This window comes from Lepidochelys kempii, chromosome 17 (genome assembly GCF_965140265.1).
Source record: "Lepidochelys kempii isolate rLepKem1 chromosome 17, rLepKem1.hap2, whole genome shotgun sequence".
NCBI lineage: Eukaryota > Metazoa > Chordata > Testudines > Cheloniidae > Lepidochelys > Lepidochelys kempii.
Window position 1 is genome coordinate 19,929,707 of NC_133272.1, and position 17,682 is coordinate 19,947,388.

At 57.6% G+C, this 17,682-nt stretch overlaps 1 protein-coding gene across 2 annotated transcripts; it reads left to right on the top strand.

The window, feature by feature from the left end:
• Positions 1-826: 826 nt before the first annotated feature.
• On the top strand, positions 827-16,871 carry TMEM120A (transmembrane protein 120A). 2 transcript variants are annotated; one of them, XM_073315684.1, is made up of 12 exons: positions 827-991; positions 7,470-7,588; positions 8,077-8,193; positions 9,569-9,628; positions 10,334-10,429; positions 11,723-11,812; positions 12,343-12,408; positions 12,698-12,759; positions 13,128-13,220; positions 14,142-14,206; positions 14,775-14,843; positions 15,398-16,871. In XM_073315684.1, exons 1-12 carry the CDS (start codon positions 917-919, stop codon positions 15,509-15,511), a joined length of 1,026 nt encoding a protein of 341 aa, XP_073171785.1. In that variant the 5' UTR covers positions 827-916; the 3' UTR covers positions 15,512-16,871. The 2 variants fall into 2 exon arrangements, with proteins under 2 accessions (XP_073171785.1, XP_073171784.1); XM_073315683.1 differs by lacking the exon at positions 827-991 and adding an exon at positions 2,018-3,642.
• The last annotated feature ends 811 nt before the right edge of the window (positions 16,872-17,682 follow it).

Sequence of the window (17,682 nt, forward strand, 5' to 3'; positions counted from 1 at the left end):
ATTTGAAATCAATGGGAGTTAGGTGCCTAAATACATGTGAGGATCTGGGCCTCAAACATGGTGGCAATAAGCGTGGTATAAGGGACCAGGCCAAAGCCCATTGAGATCAATGGGAAGATACACCCCCATCCAAGCTGCTCCCCCAGGTCACCTCCAACACCCCCCCCCAGGGCTGCTCCCCCAGGTGACCACCTGACACCGCCCAGGACTGCTCCCCCAGGTCACCCCTGACACCACCCCCAGGTCACCCCCTGACAGCGCCCCCAGGGGTGCTCCCCCAGGTCACCCCCCAGCACCCAGGGCTGCTTCCCCAGGTCACCCCTGACACTGCCCCCAGGTCACCCCCCGACAGCGCCCCCAGGGGTGCTCCCCTAGGTCACCCCCCCCGGGCTCCTCCCCCAGGTCACCCCTGACACCACCCCCAGGTCACCCCCCGACAGCGCCCCCAGGGGTGCTCCCCTAGGTCACCCCCCCCCGGGCTCCTCCCCCAGGCCACCCCCCGACACCGCCCCCAGGTCACCCCCCGACAGCGCCCCCAGGGGTGCTCCCCCAGGTCACCCCCCAGCACCCAGGGCTGCTCCCCCAGGTCACCCCTGACACCACCCCCAGGTCACCCCCCGACAGCGCCCCCAGGGGTGCTCCCCCAGGTCACCCCCCCCGGGCTCCTCCCCCAGGCCACCCCCGACACCGCCCCCATCCCGGCTGTTGCTGCCGCCACCTTCCCCGCCCCCCACCGTCGCGTGGCGCTCCAAAGCACCGCTCCCGAGCGCCGATTGGTTGTGACGTCCGGATGACGCTCTCAGGACGCCCTGGACGATTGGCCGCGGCGGGTCCCGGAAGCGCCCCCCCCCGGAGGCCGCGGAGAGCGGAGCGGCGCTGCCGGGTCCTGCCGCTCCGTGACCCCGCCGGCGCCGCCATGAGCCTCCGCGCCTCGGTCAGCGAGTGTCTGCGGGACTGGGAGGAGCTGCAGGGCGGCTTCCAGCACGTGCAGGTGCCGGGGCAGGGGGAGCTGGGGGGGCGGATGGCAGGCGCCGGGGGGCAGGCGCCGGGGGAGGGGCAGGAGCTGGGGGGGGCAGCAGGTGCCGGGGTACTGGGGCAGGTGCTGGGGGGGGAGCGGCAGGCGCTGGGGAGCTGCGGGGAGGAGCGGTGGGTATTGGGGAGGGGCAGGCGGGGGGGGTGGCAGGGTGCGGGTGGGGAGCAGCAGGCGCCGGGGAGCTTCGGGGTGGAGGGGCAGGAGCCGGGGGGGGAGGGGCAGGCGCCGGGGAGCTTCGGGGTGGAGGGGCAGGAGCCGGGGGGGGAGGGGCAGGCGCCGGGGAGCTTGGGGGTGGAGGGGCAGGAGCCGGGGGGGGAGGGGCAGGCGCCGGGGAGCTTGGGGGGGAAGGGGCAGGAGCCGGGGGGGGAGGGGCAGGCGCCGGGGAGCTTGGGGGGGAGCAGCAGGAGCCGGGGGGGGGGAGCAGGCGCCGGGGAGCTTGGGGGGGGAGCAGCAGGAGCCGGGGGGGGGAGCAGGCGCCGGGGAGCTTGGGGGACGAGGGGCAGGAGCCGGGGGGGGAGGGGCAGGCGCCGGGGAGCTTGGGGGGGGAGGGGCAGGCGCCGGGGAGCTTGGGGGGGGAGGGGCAGGCGCCGGGGAGCTTGGGGGGGGAGGGGCAGGCACTGGTGAGCTGGGGGGGGATGTGCCAGATACTGGGGAGCTATGGGGGGGCAGGTACCAGGGAGCTGGGGGGGGCATGTGCCAGATACTGGGGAGCTATGGGGGGGTAGGTACCAGGGAGCTGGGGGGGGGGATGTGCCAGATACTGGGGAGCTATGGGGGGGTAGGTACCAGGGAGCTGGGGGGGGGGATGTGCCAGATACTGGGGAGCTATGGGGGGGCAGGTACCAGGGAGCGGGGGGGGCATGTGCCAGATACTGGGGAGCTATGGGGGGGCAGGTACCAGGGAGCTGGGGGGGGCATGTGCCAGATACTGGGGAGCTATGGGGGGGCAGGTCCCGGGGGCAGGCGCTGGGGAGCTATGGGGGTACCACAGTGCCTGTCTCCAGGGCTGGGGCTCCCCCACTGTCAGGGCTGGGCTGGGAGCACTATCTCACTGCTGCCCAGCTCTGGGCTCCACGCTGCAGGCCCAGCAGGCCGGGGGCAAGGAGACCAGAGCGAGGCCTCTCCCTGGAGGCGGCAGCAGGTGCATGTGAGAAGCAGCCACTGGGCCCCAGCAGCCTCTCCACACTCTGGGGGCTTCACAAAGCTGCTTCGAACCTGCCCCCTCAGTAAGACACTGACAACCCACCCCGACGCGCACCCTGGGACGCAAGCTGTGACTCGCCTGCCGAGAACCCCGCGATTGTGGCGGTGAAGTTGGCTAGCATGCCTCGCTGCCACCCACAGCCTCTCAACCGTGCCCTGCGTGTCCCTGCGAAATGCTGACCCTTGCTCTGTGCCCACAAGGGTGGTACACCCAAGCTCTGGTGGGAAGAGGGGGACATACATCTTGGAGTTGAGGACCCTCCACTAAAAATACCCTGCCAGCCCCCCCCAGTTCCAGGGGACTCCAGCACTTCCACTGATCACAACCGTTGTGCTGTGTGGGGGCAGAGGCCGTAAGGCAACCAGATCACCAACAATTAACAGCTTCATGGGAAATTCCCGCCCCTCTCCCCCACCTTACAGGCCCCTCAGTGGGCAGTCATACAGGCCATGGAGTGCTGGTATGATGTGGCACTGCCTTTGGAGATGCATTCATCCAGTCCTGTATTGTTCAGGGTGGATGTGATACACGAGTAACTGCTGATTTTAGAATATCTCTAGTCTCCTTTATTTGTATGTTGCCAAAGGTTCTTGCCTCAACAGGTCTAAACATTTGAAAAAGAACTTTCTTAAAACAACAATCTGTAATCTCTGGCTCTGGAGGAAATCAGATAGTCAAGGCATGCAAGAGTGGCCATTTTGAGCATCTATTCTCATTTATTTTTATGTCCAATATTAATCATTCTACCTCAGTAGTCACCCATATATAAATGCATAGTGAGAACTGGTCCTGCTGTGGCCAGTCAAGCTTCTAGTCTGGAAGGAATTTTTATCTTGACTTTATTCATGCTGTGGCAGGGAGATGTGGGGGGAATGGTGGCCTTTAATGGAAGTATAAGGCTGCTGAGTGAATTGTGACCCAGTGATCCTTATCTAGTGTCAAAACACACACTGGAGGTGTGATCTCAGGCAAGGGTAGAAGAAAAAAGAATAGAGGTGAAATAACAGAGAACCATGCAGTCCCCATGTTGTATCCCTGTCTGTGATAAGCAAGAGGTTTTCATTGCTGCTAAGCTTATCATTCAATAACTGAGTCTACCATGTTTCGCTGTCAGTTTCTCTCATGTACACTTTGTCAGTCAGTGATCAGTGGAGTGTTGGTGACCTTTCCGTTCACACTTCCTTTGCTATGTCTCTCCTGCTTTGTCACATACTGGCTATCTGCTGTCCTTGACAATCAGGACAAAACAGTCTCATTGGCTGGGGAAGCCCTCGTGTGTGTTTGGGCCGAGCTGTTTGGGATTTACATCTCTTGTGGATGCAGCTGGAAAGGAAACAATCATTTTAAGGTCTCTTTCGGAAGTCTGTTGTCTGTGGACAGGTTCAAAGATGCATCTGTTTTACTGGTAGGCTCCCTGCCTCTTGACTATTTTCCTTTTGGTAAATGATTGAATGCTTTAATGTGTTCACTATGGAGTGAATATACTACAGTGTGTTTGTCCGCCTGCCTGGTGTGATTTACATGACAGTATGTGTAGTATATGTTCTTCTCCAAAGCATTTTGTGATCTACTTGGTATGAATACACTTTAACTCCCCTCCTCTCCACTTGGTTCTTGTCTATGGTACTTGGGTGGTTCCTGTGTCAGTTAGATCCAAGACCTACTGGTGACATGCTTTAGGGGAGAAGATTCCTCTGTCCATGTCCTTTTGATGGAGACCAAGGATACAGAGTATGCTCAGGACAGCTTTTCTTCACTGGCTCCCCTCAGATGCTGATGGCTTTTTCCCTCTTGGGACAGTCTGTGAAATTCCTAATCAGTCACTCTAGCGGCCTTGCAGAACAAGATTTATTAATACGAGAAAGAGATCAGATTCAAAGGGGGCGTCTCAAAGTCATCTAAGTGATGCAGCACCAAGTCCTGCTTTTAGAAATCCCACCCCAGAACAGCAAAGCCAGCTTGCATGGCATATGTAGCGCCGCGTTCTACAAGAGGGACGTGTGGTATAATGGATAGAACGCTAGACGAGGACTTGGGAGACCTGGCCTCAGTTTTGTCTCGGCTGCAGGCTACCTGTGTGTCCTGGGGTACGTCGCTGTGTCCTGTGCGAAATGGGGTAAAATTTCCTTGCCTCACACCTAGTAGTTATACCAAATAGTAGAGGAAAGGGCATATTTAGACCCTTATACTGAAAGGTGTGTTATCTATTTTAGGGCCGTATATGGCCCCTGTCACTCTAAAAGATTAGGAGGTGCTCAGATACTAATCTTCAGCACCCCTGTGAGGTAGGGAAGTACCACTTCACAGATGGCAAACTGAGGCACCGCGAGACCAAGTGACTTGCCCAAGGCCACACACAAGTCTGTGGCGTAGCAGGGAACTGAACCTGAGCCTCCCAAGACCTAGCTAGTGCCTAACCCTTAGGACCATCCTGCTCCTTTAATAGTTGAGATTAGTGACCGTAAAAATTTGCTTCTGCTGTGACTCCATGGATGAGTTAGACATTGTGCCTCCTGCTAGGAATCCCCAGTGCAAAGTGCAGTGAACCTTGCCACAGATTACCCAATGTTTCCGTTCCCTGGCGAGGCACACAGGGCTGCTGTCAGTGGAGCTGTACGTTGTTACACCAGGACTCAGCTTGTCCCGGAGCTGCGGCCACAGATGACTAACCACTATCAGGGCTGTGACTTCAGATGGGGCATCCGTTGCTGAGGACTAGGGAAGGGGTTACGCTCTAGGGAGACGCTCAGCCTCGGGGAAGGGGACACACTAGGCATCGGTGAAGGTCTTTTGAGTGCCCCTGCGTGGAAAGCTGTGGGTGTCCTGGCTCAGAAACAGCCGCCTCTGGTACTGTCAGTGGTTCCTAGATGTCTGGCTGTTGATGCATCTGCTTGAATGACTGCAGTTCTTGCCAAGTACTGTGTTCACGAAGGCTTTTACAGCTGCTCCGAACTTCTGAGTGTCGTGCCCAGTAATTTATGGGTGGCCAAGTCCCATTAACACACACCCAGCAGAGTACATGGGAGTTCTCTAGGAGTTAGTCATAGAGTCAGGGGTTTTCCAGCCCCACTGGTGGTTGTTTATGCATATTCCCATTCAGCGGCTCACTGCCGGAGCCTAGGGGGAGGAAGCTGCTCAGAGAAGTGGGATTCCAGTAGCTCTGCAGAAATCAGGGTGCTTGGCATGGGTTACAGCCAGGAATGAACTGTTGCAAACTTTCCCGTGCAGTTACAGCAATTTACCTCTACCCTACCCCACCCCCCAGCGTTCCAAGACCAGAGACTCTCAAGCACAAACTGCCTGGTGGTCTCTTGATTGGGGCAAATAGGGGCACCTGAGCGAGACCGGGCACCTGAGCGAGACCAGCCACCTCGTTTCACTGGTGTCTCAAGACGTGCTGGACTCCAAGCCCCCTGGTTCTGATTTACCAAGAGCATCTGTGTGCCTCTCCCCAGAAGGGTTAAGTGAAATGTACCAGAGTTGCTGTGTGAAGGGTTGAGGAGGCAGAGTGAGAAATGATGTAATCTGCTCTCATCCCCCACCCGCACAATATAAGGGACAGTCTTGTTCTTGGGAAAGCGACCTGCTCTTGAGAGACCTATCCTTGTTTTGCTCTTGATTTGGCCAATTTGTGAAAAGCAGGCAAAGATCTAATCTAACATCTTAACAGCTTCAGTTCCTTCCTCTTACCTGCTACAAGCAATGGGCTCAAGAACATGCTGTTTAAGAAGCAACTTGCGAGACGACAGCTCTCAAATATTCCACAGCGCGCTCAAAGCTGGTCTGCTTGCACCACAGTGTGCAAATTAAAAGCCTGCAAATTTAAATTGGGTGGCGAATTGTTTTCAGCAAAGTAGAACTAACCTGCGGGACTCCCTGCTGCAGGACACAGATAAAAGTAATTAAAAAGATAGTGGCTAGAACACTGGGCTAGAGCTCAGACTTTGGTTGTGTTCCCAGTTCTGCCACTGACCTGCTGGGTGACCTTGGCCAAGTCATTGCGCTGCTCCGTGCCTCAGTTTCCCCAACTGTAAATGAGGATAATGATACTGACCAACTTCCTAAAGCATTTTGAGAGCTACTGGTAAAAGCTGTAGATTGGCTTGAGATTCTAGATCTTCAACTGAAGGTCCACTATAAGACTAATTGTGAGCTCAGCTTTAATTCTCTAGTTGAAGGTGCTATTCTGAATTGTTCATCAATGTCAAACATGTAGCATCTCTCAGCAGACTTTCAAAAGAAGGGTAAGCGTTGATGTGGCAAGGGCTACCACTGAGTTCCTAAACATAAAACAAGGCAGGGCAGCATTTCAAAGACCATCCGTCCCAGGCTGCAGGACATAACCTCTGATCACCAGCTGGGGGAAGGTAGGGGCTCCTTCCTCCCGCAGGCTGTCAGTCAACACGGTACGGGACCAGTCGATGTTACAGGGACACCTTCCCCTGAACCATCTGCCACAGTTGGAGGCTGGATGCTGGGCTCTTCACGGACGCCTGGTCTATAGGGCGGCTTTTAGTTCAGCAGCTTCCCCTCTGTCACAGACAGGTCCCAGCTGTGCGCACTTCCTCCCCGGCTGGGTGGGAGGCTGCTGGGAAATGCTGAGTCAGCTGGCCCTGGCTGGCTCCCCGGGCCTGGAAGCGAAATGGCAGCGTGGGGCAGGGAGATGCCCTAGGTCACCCGGCAGGTCGGTGGCAGGCTGGGAACAGAAGCCAAGGTCCGAGGCCAAGTCTAGGCTTTAGCTGGAGGTGGCTCCTTGCCAACTACTTGCTCTCGGCAATGAGGAGCAATGGAACACAATGGGCAAGCTTATGCCATCCGAACAGCACCCCCTACGGGGTGGGGAGGGGGCAGGGGTGTGAGAGACCGTCTCTAAGGGAAGCTGAATCCCAGTTTGGGACTGAAGGGGGCGGGGGGTGAGATGCTTGGCTCTGGGCTCACTTCCCACTGCTTGTAGAGGCTGCATCAGGCCAGGGAAGCAAACCCCGCTTCTCCGGCCTCCAAGCATTTACCCAGTGAGTTTCCAGCCCCAAACGGAGGGGCAAATACACTTCCCAAGCGGATGCCACGAGTTGGCGGTGGAGCCGGGGATAGTTCTCAAAGGTCCTGCCTCCTGTTCCTCTGCTTGAATCCCCAGCCCACCCTCCCGCTCACACCTGCAGCCTCCTGGAGAATTAAACAGGCTCCCAGCTGAGGCACCTGGGCTCACCGCTGATCTGTCCTTTCCATTGCCAGGAGGCCCATAAGCTGTACAAGCAGAAGCTCGAAGAACTAACCAAGCTGCAGGATGGGATCTCCAGTTCCATTGCAAGGCAGAAGAAGCGGCTGAAGGAGCTGTCTCTTGCCTTCAAAAGGTAAGGAGTTACGTAGGACGACATAAGGAGATCCTTGCGGAACCCTGGTTGGAGGGAGCGTGGGAGCCTAGCGAGCAGCATTCCTATACCATGGGGTGCTGATGGGGGGAGGAATGGTTTGGAGTAGGTGAACCATGGCGGCGGAGTAGGATGAAGGGTCTGTTGTTTCTCTCATACCCTCCTTTCCTTTCTCCAGTCGTTCCTTCATCCCTTGCCCACATTAAACATCAGCTCCCCACGCTGACTTCCTAGGCTTAGAAAATTGGTGGATGCTTGTTCATGCTGGTTTACACCCTGCTTCCTCTTAGCCTAGGTCCCATTCAGAAACTCGGGGGCAGACCCAGGGATTAGCTCCCAGATTTCATCCCTCAGTTAGTTCTGAATTAATCTCTCATTTCCTGCTGTCGCGCTGTCCTGCAGTGGGACAATGTCACGCAGCTGCAGCTGGTGGTCCTTTTTGTCAGACCAAATCACATTCCTTTCCCCAGCTGCAAGTCCTCGATAACCGCCGAACAGGAAGAGTCCATCCGGGAGATCCAGAGCCTCATCAAAGAGAGGCAGAGCATCTTCTTTGAAATGGAGGCATATTTGCCAAAGAAGAATGGGTAAGAAGCCGTCCCATGGTCTTGGGGTCTTAGCCAGCAGTAAAAGGACTGAAGCTATTGACTTCTATACAGCCGTTACCAGAGATTGCTTGGGTTACCAGCCAAAAACTGCCCAGACTCTAGCAGGATGTCAGTGAGAGACCTGATACGCAGCTGGTGCAAGTTAATTTCTCATCGCTTCTTCTCAATCCCCGTCCTCCTGATTCAGTTTCCAAGCCCCCATTTCCACCGGGCTCGGGAAAACCTCAGAGTAACCAGCCAGAGACCGATTAGGCTAGGGGCCTTGGCACAGTGTGTTGCCAATTCAGAGCAGAGTATAACCCCTGGGGCTGGCTGCTTGGAGCAGCAGTGTCTTTGGACACCGCTGGCTTGACGCTCGCTCTCCAGCGTGCACTGGTGTTGTCCCGTGACCAGCAGGCCAACCTCCCGCTGGCTGAGCAAGAGGCCCATTAGTGGGGTGTTTGAACAGATGTTTATTCTAGGGTCACAGTCTCTCCTTAATGCAGTAAAGTGTGTGGGGGGGTGGGAACAGTGACAAATGCTGCTTAGTATCGCTGGTTAGGAAGGTGAGAGCCCGGGGGTGGAGTTAAGGTCCCACGCGAGATGTTTCGGGTGTGTTACCAGGCAGCGGAGCACAGGGCTGCCTGTGTTCCTGGTTCCCCCGCACAGCATCTGCAATGTGCTGCTAAGCAGGGAGCCTTCCATTCAGCAGTTACTCTGCAGGCTGGCAGAGCGGCAGTAACCATCGCAGTCCTGGGGCGGGAATGGCCCCATATTTTGCCTGATGTGATGTGCAGGGTTCCTGTCTCCATACCCCGCTTGTGCTAATGGCTGCCATTAGTGACTTTCCTAAATCCTCCTGCCATTGACTTGGTTGTGACAGCAGCGGCCCCGATTTGGTCCAGAGTTCTCGTCCCCAGCAAGGGCTGCCCGCGGACCCTCGTGAGCACTGGTGGGGAGGTCCTAGGGGGCACAGGTTCTGCACTTGGCCATACTTATCCAGACTGCTGCGGGTGCCCGAGGCAGCCTTGGGCAGAAGCCACCTTCCGCTGTGCTAATGACAGACCTGTGGCTGTGTCCTTGACAAGTGGAAAATGGATGGGTGCCTGTCCCAGCCGGTGTTCCCACCAAGGGACCAACAGATGAATGAATCAGCCTACGTATGTCTGCGCTGAGCGTGAGCGTAGTAATGCTCGGCGTTCAGGCCTGTACAATGCCTGTGCGTGATAGCCACGCAGCAGGAGCCCTTTCAATCTCGGATGCAAGTCCGGCCACTGTCCCGGCGGTGCAGCTGGCTCCCCGCCCCAGTGGGCAGGAGGGGGAGTGCTGTACACCTCCTGCGTATGTTCTCACTTCTCCTTCTGTTCTCTTCTAGGCTGTACCTGAGTCTGGTGCTTGGGAACGTGAATGTGACTCTACTCAGCAAGCAGGCTAAGTAATGCCCCTCTGCTATCCATCTGTTTGCGGCCGCTTATGGGCAGTAGAATTCCCTTTGCTCTTGGAGAGGCGGGACGTCTTCTGCCAGCGCGTGAGCGTGTCTGGCCGTGACCCTGGCCAAGCTGAGCTGCAGTGCTGAGCACTGACGGGCACTCTTCCCCGTCCCAGCATCCGCAGAGACCCTCTTCCGCCAGCAGACTGATTGTCACGCTGACCCTCCCCAGGGCTGGGTTTAGGACACTCCCTTCCCTAGAGTTAACCTCTGACACCTGACCTTCTCTTGCATGTTCTTACAACTGTCCTGCCTCTGGCAGGGGTCTTTCGGTCAAGCCTTGATGGGAGATGTACTGGGAAAACGCAGGTTTGTTAGTGGTTCAGTAGGTGGCATTCTTCCCTCCTCGTTAGGGTTGGGGCTGGTGTAAGGACAGGTGGAGCCTCTGGCAGCACAGAGACCCCTTATGCCATGTTGGGACATAATCCAAGACTTGCTCAACCAAGAGCCCCAGCACCCTTCCCTACAGCATCGTGGGTCTCCTGACCGAGACCCAGTAGCTCACAGTCCAAGCTGGTACGGCCGCAGGGTCGCTCAGGTTTACCCGGTTGCTCTTTGTAACTCCGGGAGATGGCCCTTGTCCACTGATCGTTGCCTGAAGACTGGGCTTATTCTCCGCACACCATGACCCTTCGCTGTGCTTCCCTGCAGGTTTGCTTATAAAGATGAGTACGAGAAGTTCAAGCTCTACCTCACCATCATCCTGCTCATCATCTCCTTCTCCTGCAGGTTCCTTCTCAACTCCAGGTGAGTCTGTAGCGAGATGCTCACTAAGCCATGTGGGCAGCCTTACAACAGAGACCATTTCCTGGGCTGAAAGCAGGGTCTGCTAACAGACTGCTTAGGTGAGGTGCATGGGGCTCACGTGGAAGGTGCCGGGTTGAGTAGCTTCTGACTCAGGCTGCCATCCCCGAATGATGGGAACCAAACTGCAGACTGGTGCCTCTATAGGATCCTGCAAAGACTGTGGGGCTACAATAGGATTGCTGGAGGTAACAAGATCTTGAGCTGAAACATTCCCCTGGTGGGCTGGAGATGGGATCCTGGTCAACGGACTGGAAAGGGGACGGTCACGTCTCCCCAGCTTGGATCCGGTTTGCAGGCATGCAGTGTGTCTGTTGCTAGCCCACTGGGTTCTGATGTGGTTGAGGCTGGCCGGCCATGGGGAACGGTACCCACCTGGGGGAGCAATCCAGGTGCTGAACAAGGCACCTCCACAAGTTGCCACCCCACAGTAGGGTGGGATTTTCCTGGTGTCTGTTCTGCAGTAAATTTCCATCTCATTAAAGGCGTGAGGGATGTAGCATCCAAGGGGTAGCATGGCTGGACCGGGTCAAAGATCTGTAACTGGCTCGGGAAGCAGGACTCTCCAAATAGCTGGTGACCCTTTTGCATGCTCACACCCTGGCCAGTCGGTGTCGCTGTACCTGTCTCAGCACCTGGGTTAACATGAGAGGCTTCCACTCCTCTCGGTGTGGCTGGAGCAGCTCCCCACTGAGACCAGAGCTGGTGGCCCCCACTGAAATAACTGCACACTTGGAAATGCCCATTCGGGGGTGCGCTCAGACCCCTGGCTTCTCAAAAGTGTGCTCCTGTCTTTATTCCAGAGCCACACCACTGCTTTCAAGTCCTTCCCAAAGAGCTTGACCTTATGTGAGCAGGTTAGGCTGTTTCCGTGCCACTCTTACATTCCTTGCACTTGTTTCCTGCGTCCTGCCACGCCGCGCCCCTAGAGGCTATCCCAGAGCTTGCCTCTCAGCAGCATGCGGGTCAGGAGTGGGAATGCACCAGAGAGCTTGCATTGCGTTGCATCCCTGCCTCCCTGCGGCGCTGATGTGGCTGTTCCCAGCAGTTCCGTGGTAGCGGAAGCTGTTTAGTGAGCCAGACACTCAGCCCCAAGCTGTTGCTCTGCACGTGGGCTGAACGCTCCTGCAGGGGGGCGTTCAGAGTCGCCCTGCAGTGATGTCTGGCTGGTCCCCGGTGGAGCCGCAGAGACCCTGCTCTGCTCCCCCTCTTCACCGTCCGCTTTATGTGTGACAGGGTGACGGACGCTGTCTTTAACTTCCTGCTGGTCTGGTACTACTGTACCCTTACCATCCGCGAGTGCATCTTAATCACCAACGGGTCCAGGTGAGCAGGGTCCCGCCCTCCCATCCCACAGCTGAACCCATCTGAGCCCTGTGTCCCCAGCCTCGCCAAGGAGGGGCAGCACACAGGCTGAGCAGACCGACGCCTGCCTGCTGCATTAGCCTCTGCTCCTAGAGCTGCCCCGAGCTCCAGGGGAGCGGGCGAAAGACCCCCCCACTCGGGGTCGCCTCTGCTAACTGGGAGAACAGCTTGCTCAGTACTGTGAAGCACTCCCCGGGGGGGGGGGTCAGCGGTGTCTGGGATGGGGCCATGGGAGGAGAACCAACAGCTTCAGGGGTAGCTGTTCCAGCAGCCTGGCTCGCTGATTACAGCCTGGGCACGGCAGTCACTGCTTCGTGCCAAGCTGAGCATCCGCCCTGGCCCTGTTTTCTGCCCGCTCCTTGTGAGCAGGGGGGGAACTGATGGCCTGTCTCCTCTGGCTGGAGGGGCCAGCCTGGCCCTCACCTCCCTTGCAAACCTAGCCCCACCTGTGTGGGAGTCTAAGTCTGTCTCCCTCTTCTCTGATCCCCCAGAATCAAAGGCTGGTGGGTTTTCCATCACTACGTCTCTACCTTCCTCTCAGGCGTCATGCTGACTTGGTGAGTCTCCATCTCTGCCCGTCGCTGTGGATCCTGCATCATCCTGCCCTCTCCTCCCTGGTTCGCAGTTGGGTCATGATGAGTTAGAGGACAGATTTCACCTGGGCGGGCTCTTGCCAGCCTCCCCCTAAATTGGGTCCCTGCAGCCCTTGGGGCCTCAAAGGGAGTAGCCAGGGGATGGGGCTGTGGGACACACACAGATAAAACCCATGGAGCAGGCTGATGCCAGCAGGGCTCTCCCTACACGGTAATGCGCTGAGCATCCCCAGCCATCTCTTCTCTCCCGCAGGCCAGACGGGCTCATGTACCAGATGTTCCGAAACCAGTTCCTCTCCTTCTCCATGTATCAGAGTGAGTGTCCCTGTGTGGGCGGGGAGCAAGCCTGGGTGCTGGGCTTTGGAAACCAGGGCTGCTTGGAACCGCCCAGCGGGAGCCCCCAGAGCAGCGGGCTGGCGGCTGCGTCCCTCTCCTGTTGGCCTGTTTCAGCCATGCCCTCTGGGTCCACAGCGCTTACAGGGGGATTCTTTGATGGGCCGGCAGGGGCAATGAGACTGTTTCTCCTCCCTGGCGCTCCGCAGGCTCAGGAAGCGGTGACTGAGCACTGGCCTGGCCTGCGTAGGGCACTGCCCGGAGCTGGGAGGGCCTGTTGCAGGCCAGTGGATTGCACGCTGGCAGTTGGGCAGGAATCTCCCCTCCCTGAAGCTCTCCTCTCCTCGCAGGCTTTGTGCAGTTCCTCCAGTATTACTACCAGAGCGGGTGCCTGTACCGGCTGAGGGCCCTGGGGGAGAGGCACAACATGGATCTCACCGTGGGTAAGTTGCTTCCCGTCTTCCCGCCAGTGGCCAAAGCCGAAACAGAGCCCGCCACCGCCTGCCCAGGTGGGAAGCTGCAATCTACCTCCCAGCTGGCTGTCGTAGCAGCAGAGACGCTGGCTTGGAAACGATCAGGCCCCGACCCTGACTTCGTGCCCGTGGGGCAGCTTGGCCCATCCTCAAACTCAGTGCAGCCCGTCGGCCATCTGAGGGCCGGAGCAGCCCTGCTGCTCTCGCCCTGAGGCGCCTGTTGGTGTTCCCCTCGCTGGCGTTACGGCACAGCAGACTGGGAGCATGGGCTGGGTCATCCCGCAAATGTCTGCCTCACTTGGGGCCACTGGGCATGTTTCTCTAGGGTACCTGGCTCAGTCGCTCTCCAGCTGGACTACACCTCCTACGCACCGAGTGCGAGGAGGGCACGCCTCAGAGGGGTCCCTGGCAGTTGTGCATCAAGGCAGATGTAGTCCGGCCAGAGGTCCCAGCCCAGAGAGGCGAAAGGGAGTGCAGACCCTCTGGACTACAATTCCCATGAGGCTCTGGCACCAGTTGGAGTGGGAAGATTTTGGTTCCTTTTAAAATTTTCTGCAATCAAGTTTTCTTGTAGATAGAAACTTTTGAGCCGCCTTACTGTTAACCCGCAGCATGCCACACGCACCCCTCCTTGCTTTCCAGCACTCTTCCCTGGCTCTCTAAGATGCTGCTCACCCAATAAAGGCCGTCTCCTACAGCGGGCGGCCCTGCCTGGAAGCTAGCGCCTCTCTCGGGGCTGTGGGATCCTTTAGGACACCAGGGTTGTCCCTGATGTCTGTGTCCCTTGTGTGTCCAAGGCTGCATGGCTCTTGGGGCTGGCTGAATCCAGCCCCGTACTCACAGCTGTAAGGCACAGAGTTCTAAGGCCCCCTTCATGTCCTGTCTCTGCAGAGGGCTTCCAGTCGTGGATGTGGAGGGGCCTTACTTTCTTGCTGCCGTTCCTCTTCTTTGGCCAGGTGAGAACGCACCGTCTGCCAGGGGCGGCTCTCTGCCTGTTGGCAAGGGGGCTGTGCCGCCCAGAAAGCACTGCTGTAAAGGATCGGGGATTCTCAGGGGTTTAGCAGCGCTCACTCCTAATTCCATCAGCCTTGGAGACAGATGAGAGGGAAGGGGCGCGAACGCCATGGGCTAGCGTGCTACCGCCCAGGTGCCAGGGGAGGAGAGATTCCAGGCCGCGTTAGTGCGAGCAGAGTGCCTGGGAGATGCTGGCGTCTGGCAGGTGCAGGAAGCTGGGGAGCGGGACGGCCCCTCCGGCTGGAGATGTGCATAAAACAAGGCTCCTTAAATACTTAAACCAGCATCTCTGCTGAGCAGCACCTGCTCTTGCCTAGTGAGTTGGGCTTTTCAGAGGCAGAGCTACCCCAGATCCCAGTGATGTTCAGGAAGAGCTGCCAAGTGCCTCAGGCTAGGTATTTGGGTAGCAGGAGGCAAGGCCCATGGCGCTGGCCTGGGACACGTCCACGCTGGGGACCATCTTACATGAGTCTCTGTGAAAACCGTCCCTTAACCCTGTGTCTCCTTCAGTTCTGGCAGCTTTACAACGCGGTCACCCTCTTCCGTCTGGTCAGACATCCGCAGTGCAAGGAATGGCAGGTGAGCGAGCGACCCAGGCGAAGGGAGCATGGAGGGTGAGGTGGTGGAGCAGGGAAGTGAGATGATGCCTTGGAAACTGCCGCCCCCGGGCCCCCCTCGCTGCCAGCCCTTCTCCTCCCAGCAAGATGCCCAGGCAAGAGAGAAATTACTTTGTGTGTGGTGGGTGCAGCCATTCTGCTGTGTAAGGATCACAGATTCTGGCAATTTCCTCTCCTCATTCACTGCCTGCTGCCGACTTAGCTGGGGCATGTGCAGTCTGGTCGCCAGGCTTCCTCCCTCCCCTTAGGGGGGTCAGAACAGGGGTGAAGGGCCCACCTGTGCCCTCAGCACAGGGAGCTCAGGTCTAGTCCCTCCCCCCGTGCTGAGGCAGGAATATGTCCACATGCAGCAGCCAAGCCATATGCAGAGAGGTCTGAGCCAGGCTGCAGGGAAGAGACAGAGCAGTGTGATGGATGGGCCGTGGCCCCTCTCGCTGGCCACGGAGATCCCAGCTCAATACCCCTCTTGGGCTCCTGCTGGTGGGTTAATTCTAGTGTCTCCTGTCAAACTCTCAGGTTCTCATGTGCGGGCTCCCCTTCTTCGTGCTCTTCGCGGGGAATTTCACCACCACCCTGCGGGTCGTCCACCAGAAATTCCAGAACCAGAAGCAAGACGCGAAGGCCAAGTGAGAAGAGGAGCTGATGCTGAGATGGGGGGGGGGGTGTCTCGCTCTCTCCAACCTCCCCCCCCCATCTCCTAGCCATAGTCCAGGCTTTGCTATCCAACTCTCCTCCTCACCCCTTGAACACGTGCCCGTTCCTCAGAGGCAGGCCTGTGCAGCCAACCTCGGGGGAATGTGTGTGATCCAGTAAACCAGGCTGCTGAAGTCCAATGCACCTGACTGGTGCGAGGCTCCCTCCCAATCCTGGCCCCAGGAAATGCTGCCTTTAGTTGGAGCCGCTGCACACCTGCTGCGATGCAGGAGGATGGGAGCAATCTCCCCTGAGGGCACCGTGGCCAGCCAGGCAGTCATTGTCCCACTCTGCCCCCGCCCCTTTGCTCCAGAATTGGGGTGACTAGGGCAATTACTCCAGACCCACCTGTGCTCAGCTCTGATGTTAATGTGACCCCTTTCTTAGGGGTCAGGCCAAACCACTACCATGAATACCCAGCTCGCTCCAAGTAACCTGGGAACTGAATTCCCCCAGTTACAGCTGGTGGGGCAAAGCCTCTTTCCTTTTTTTCCAAAGCTTCTGCTCTGAACACTCCTGTGTGGACAGCTGGGCCTGAGGGGGAGGGAGCAACCCCCAGCCCTGACCTTATTCCCAGCTCCCCTTCCCATGGACAGTGCTGCTGAGACACAAGGGGTGAACGGCTCAGCAACCATCCCCTTTGCATGGAAACGGGCTCCTTATTGGTGCCGAGTCCCCAGTGGAAGTGCTCCGGCTGCGGGAACCAGGCTCTCCCAGCCCCATCGTGGGAGCAGATTCCCTAAGGCCTGGCTCTTCCGTAAATCTCCTTCGAGTGATGGAGAAAACATGCTTTGTAACTGTTCTGACCTCTTTACTACAGAGGTGGCGGCTGGTCTTCAGCCCAGGGCTGCTCTGCATCCTCTCTGCTCCAGCAGGATGCTTTAAGGGCATCCTGGAACTGCTGCAGCCTAATGCCCCAGCCTCCCCTTCCACACAAACACCCTCCCAAATCAATTCATTGGGCAGCAGAAGCAGAGTGAGGGAAGAGATGCCAAAAACCATACAGGACACAGTGTGTGTGTGTAGCTGGTGCTAGAAAGTAGCTTGAGGACTTGAGCTCTGACTTCCTAGCCAGCAGGTTCCCTGGACTGGTCTCCCACCTCCTTGCTGGAGCAGCTGTCCTTGGCTGGCTTGTGATCTGCTGGGGGAAGTCTGATCAGCTAACGAGCTTTGGTTCTGCGGATGACATGTCACGGTGGGAATTGTCGTACCTGTATTAATGTCTGTGCCTCCTTTGACAGGAAGTTCATCCAAAATAAAGGGAGGAAGGGGGCCATCCCTTCCTGTGATGGAGCTGTCTCTGACCCCAACCACTCTTAATCCACTGGCGGGGTAGTTCCAGGCTGGGGGGAGGAGATGTTGTTTCAAAGGAAGGAAGAGGCTTGGGGGAGCCCTGTCCATTCTCACTGCCTCTGCCCAGAGCTCTGTTGCTGAGGGGTAACTCGGCAGGGGTAAGTGTTGCTTAGGTTTACACCTCCCCCCTACCCCCCCAGCATGAAATATAGACTGGGCAAGGGGAAGACGCCCTGCCAGGGGAGGGCTCTGTGCAAAGCTAGTGTTGTTCAAGCTAGCCCAGGTGTAACTGCCCCACGTGCAGCCTTAGGGCCAGTCCCCCTTTCCTTCGGACGGGGGAAGTTACGTGGTTTGGTCTTGCCCTTAGTGTTAATCATACTGCTGAACACGTGACTCGCTGCAAGTACACGGTTGTTTTCCATCAGCGCTCCCCTGGAGGCCTGTTTGGAAAGAAAGCGGAGCTCTGAGCCAGCCTGGGAATGAACAGAGGTGGGTATGGAGGGAAGGAGAGAGGCCCAAAGTCAGCCCATGAGGTGAGAAAAACTGAATCAGTTTGAGCTCTTGAGGGCTGGCTGTGCCAGCATTGTGTAGAGCCAGACCTGAGCTAGCTTTGATCCCAGCAGTGAGCTGCCCTTCAAGTCTGCCTAGGGCTGTATGTGGGACTAGCCCATGCTGCAGGTTCACTGCTACTGGAAAATGAGGTCAGGTGGAGCCTGCATGCACAGGTACCAAGGAAACAGCCACCTTCGGAAGTGAGTTTTAAACACCCTGGAGACATGATGCACTTCAGATCCCTCCCCCCATCTCTCCAGCAG

What these genes read in the sequence shown, in the direction of transcription:
- TMEM120A (XM_073315683.1), top strand. Translation starts at nt 3,337, where the DNA reads ATGTTTCGCTGTCAGTTTCTCTCATGTACACTTTGTCAGTCAGTGATC. An exon ending in CTGTCTCTTGCCTTCAAAAG is followed by an intron (nt 7,589 to 8,076) that starts GTAAGGAGTTAC and finishes TCCTTTCCCCAG; the next exon opens with CTGCAAGTCCTCGATAACCG. An exon ending in TTAATCACCAACGGGTCCAG is followed by an intron (nt 11,813 to 12,342) that starts GTGAGCAGGGTC and finishes CTGATCCCCCAG; the next exon opens with AATCAAAGGCTGGTGGGTTT.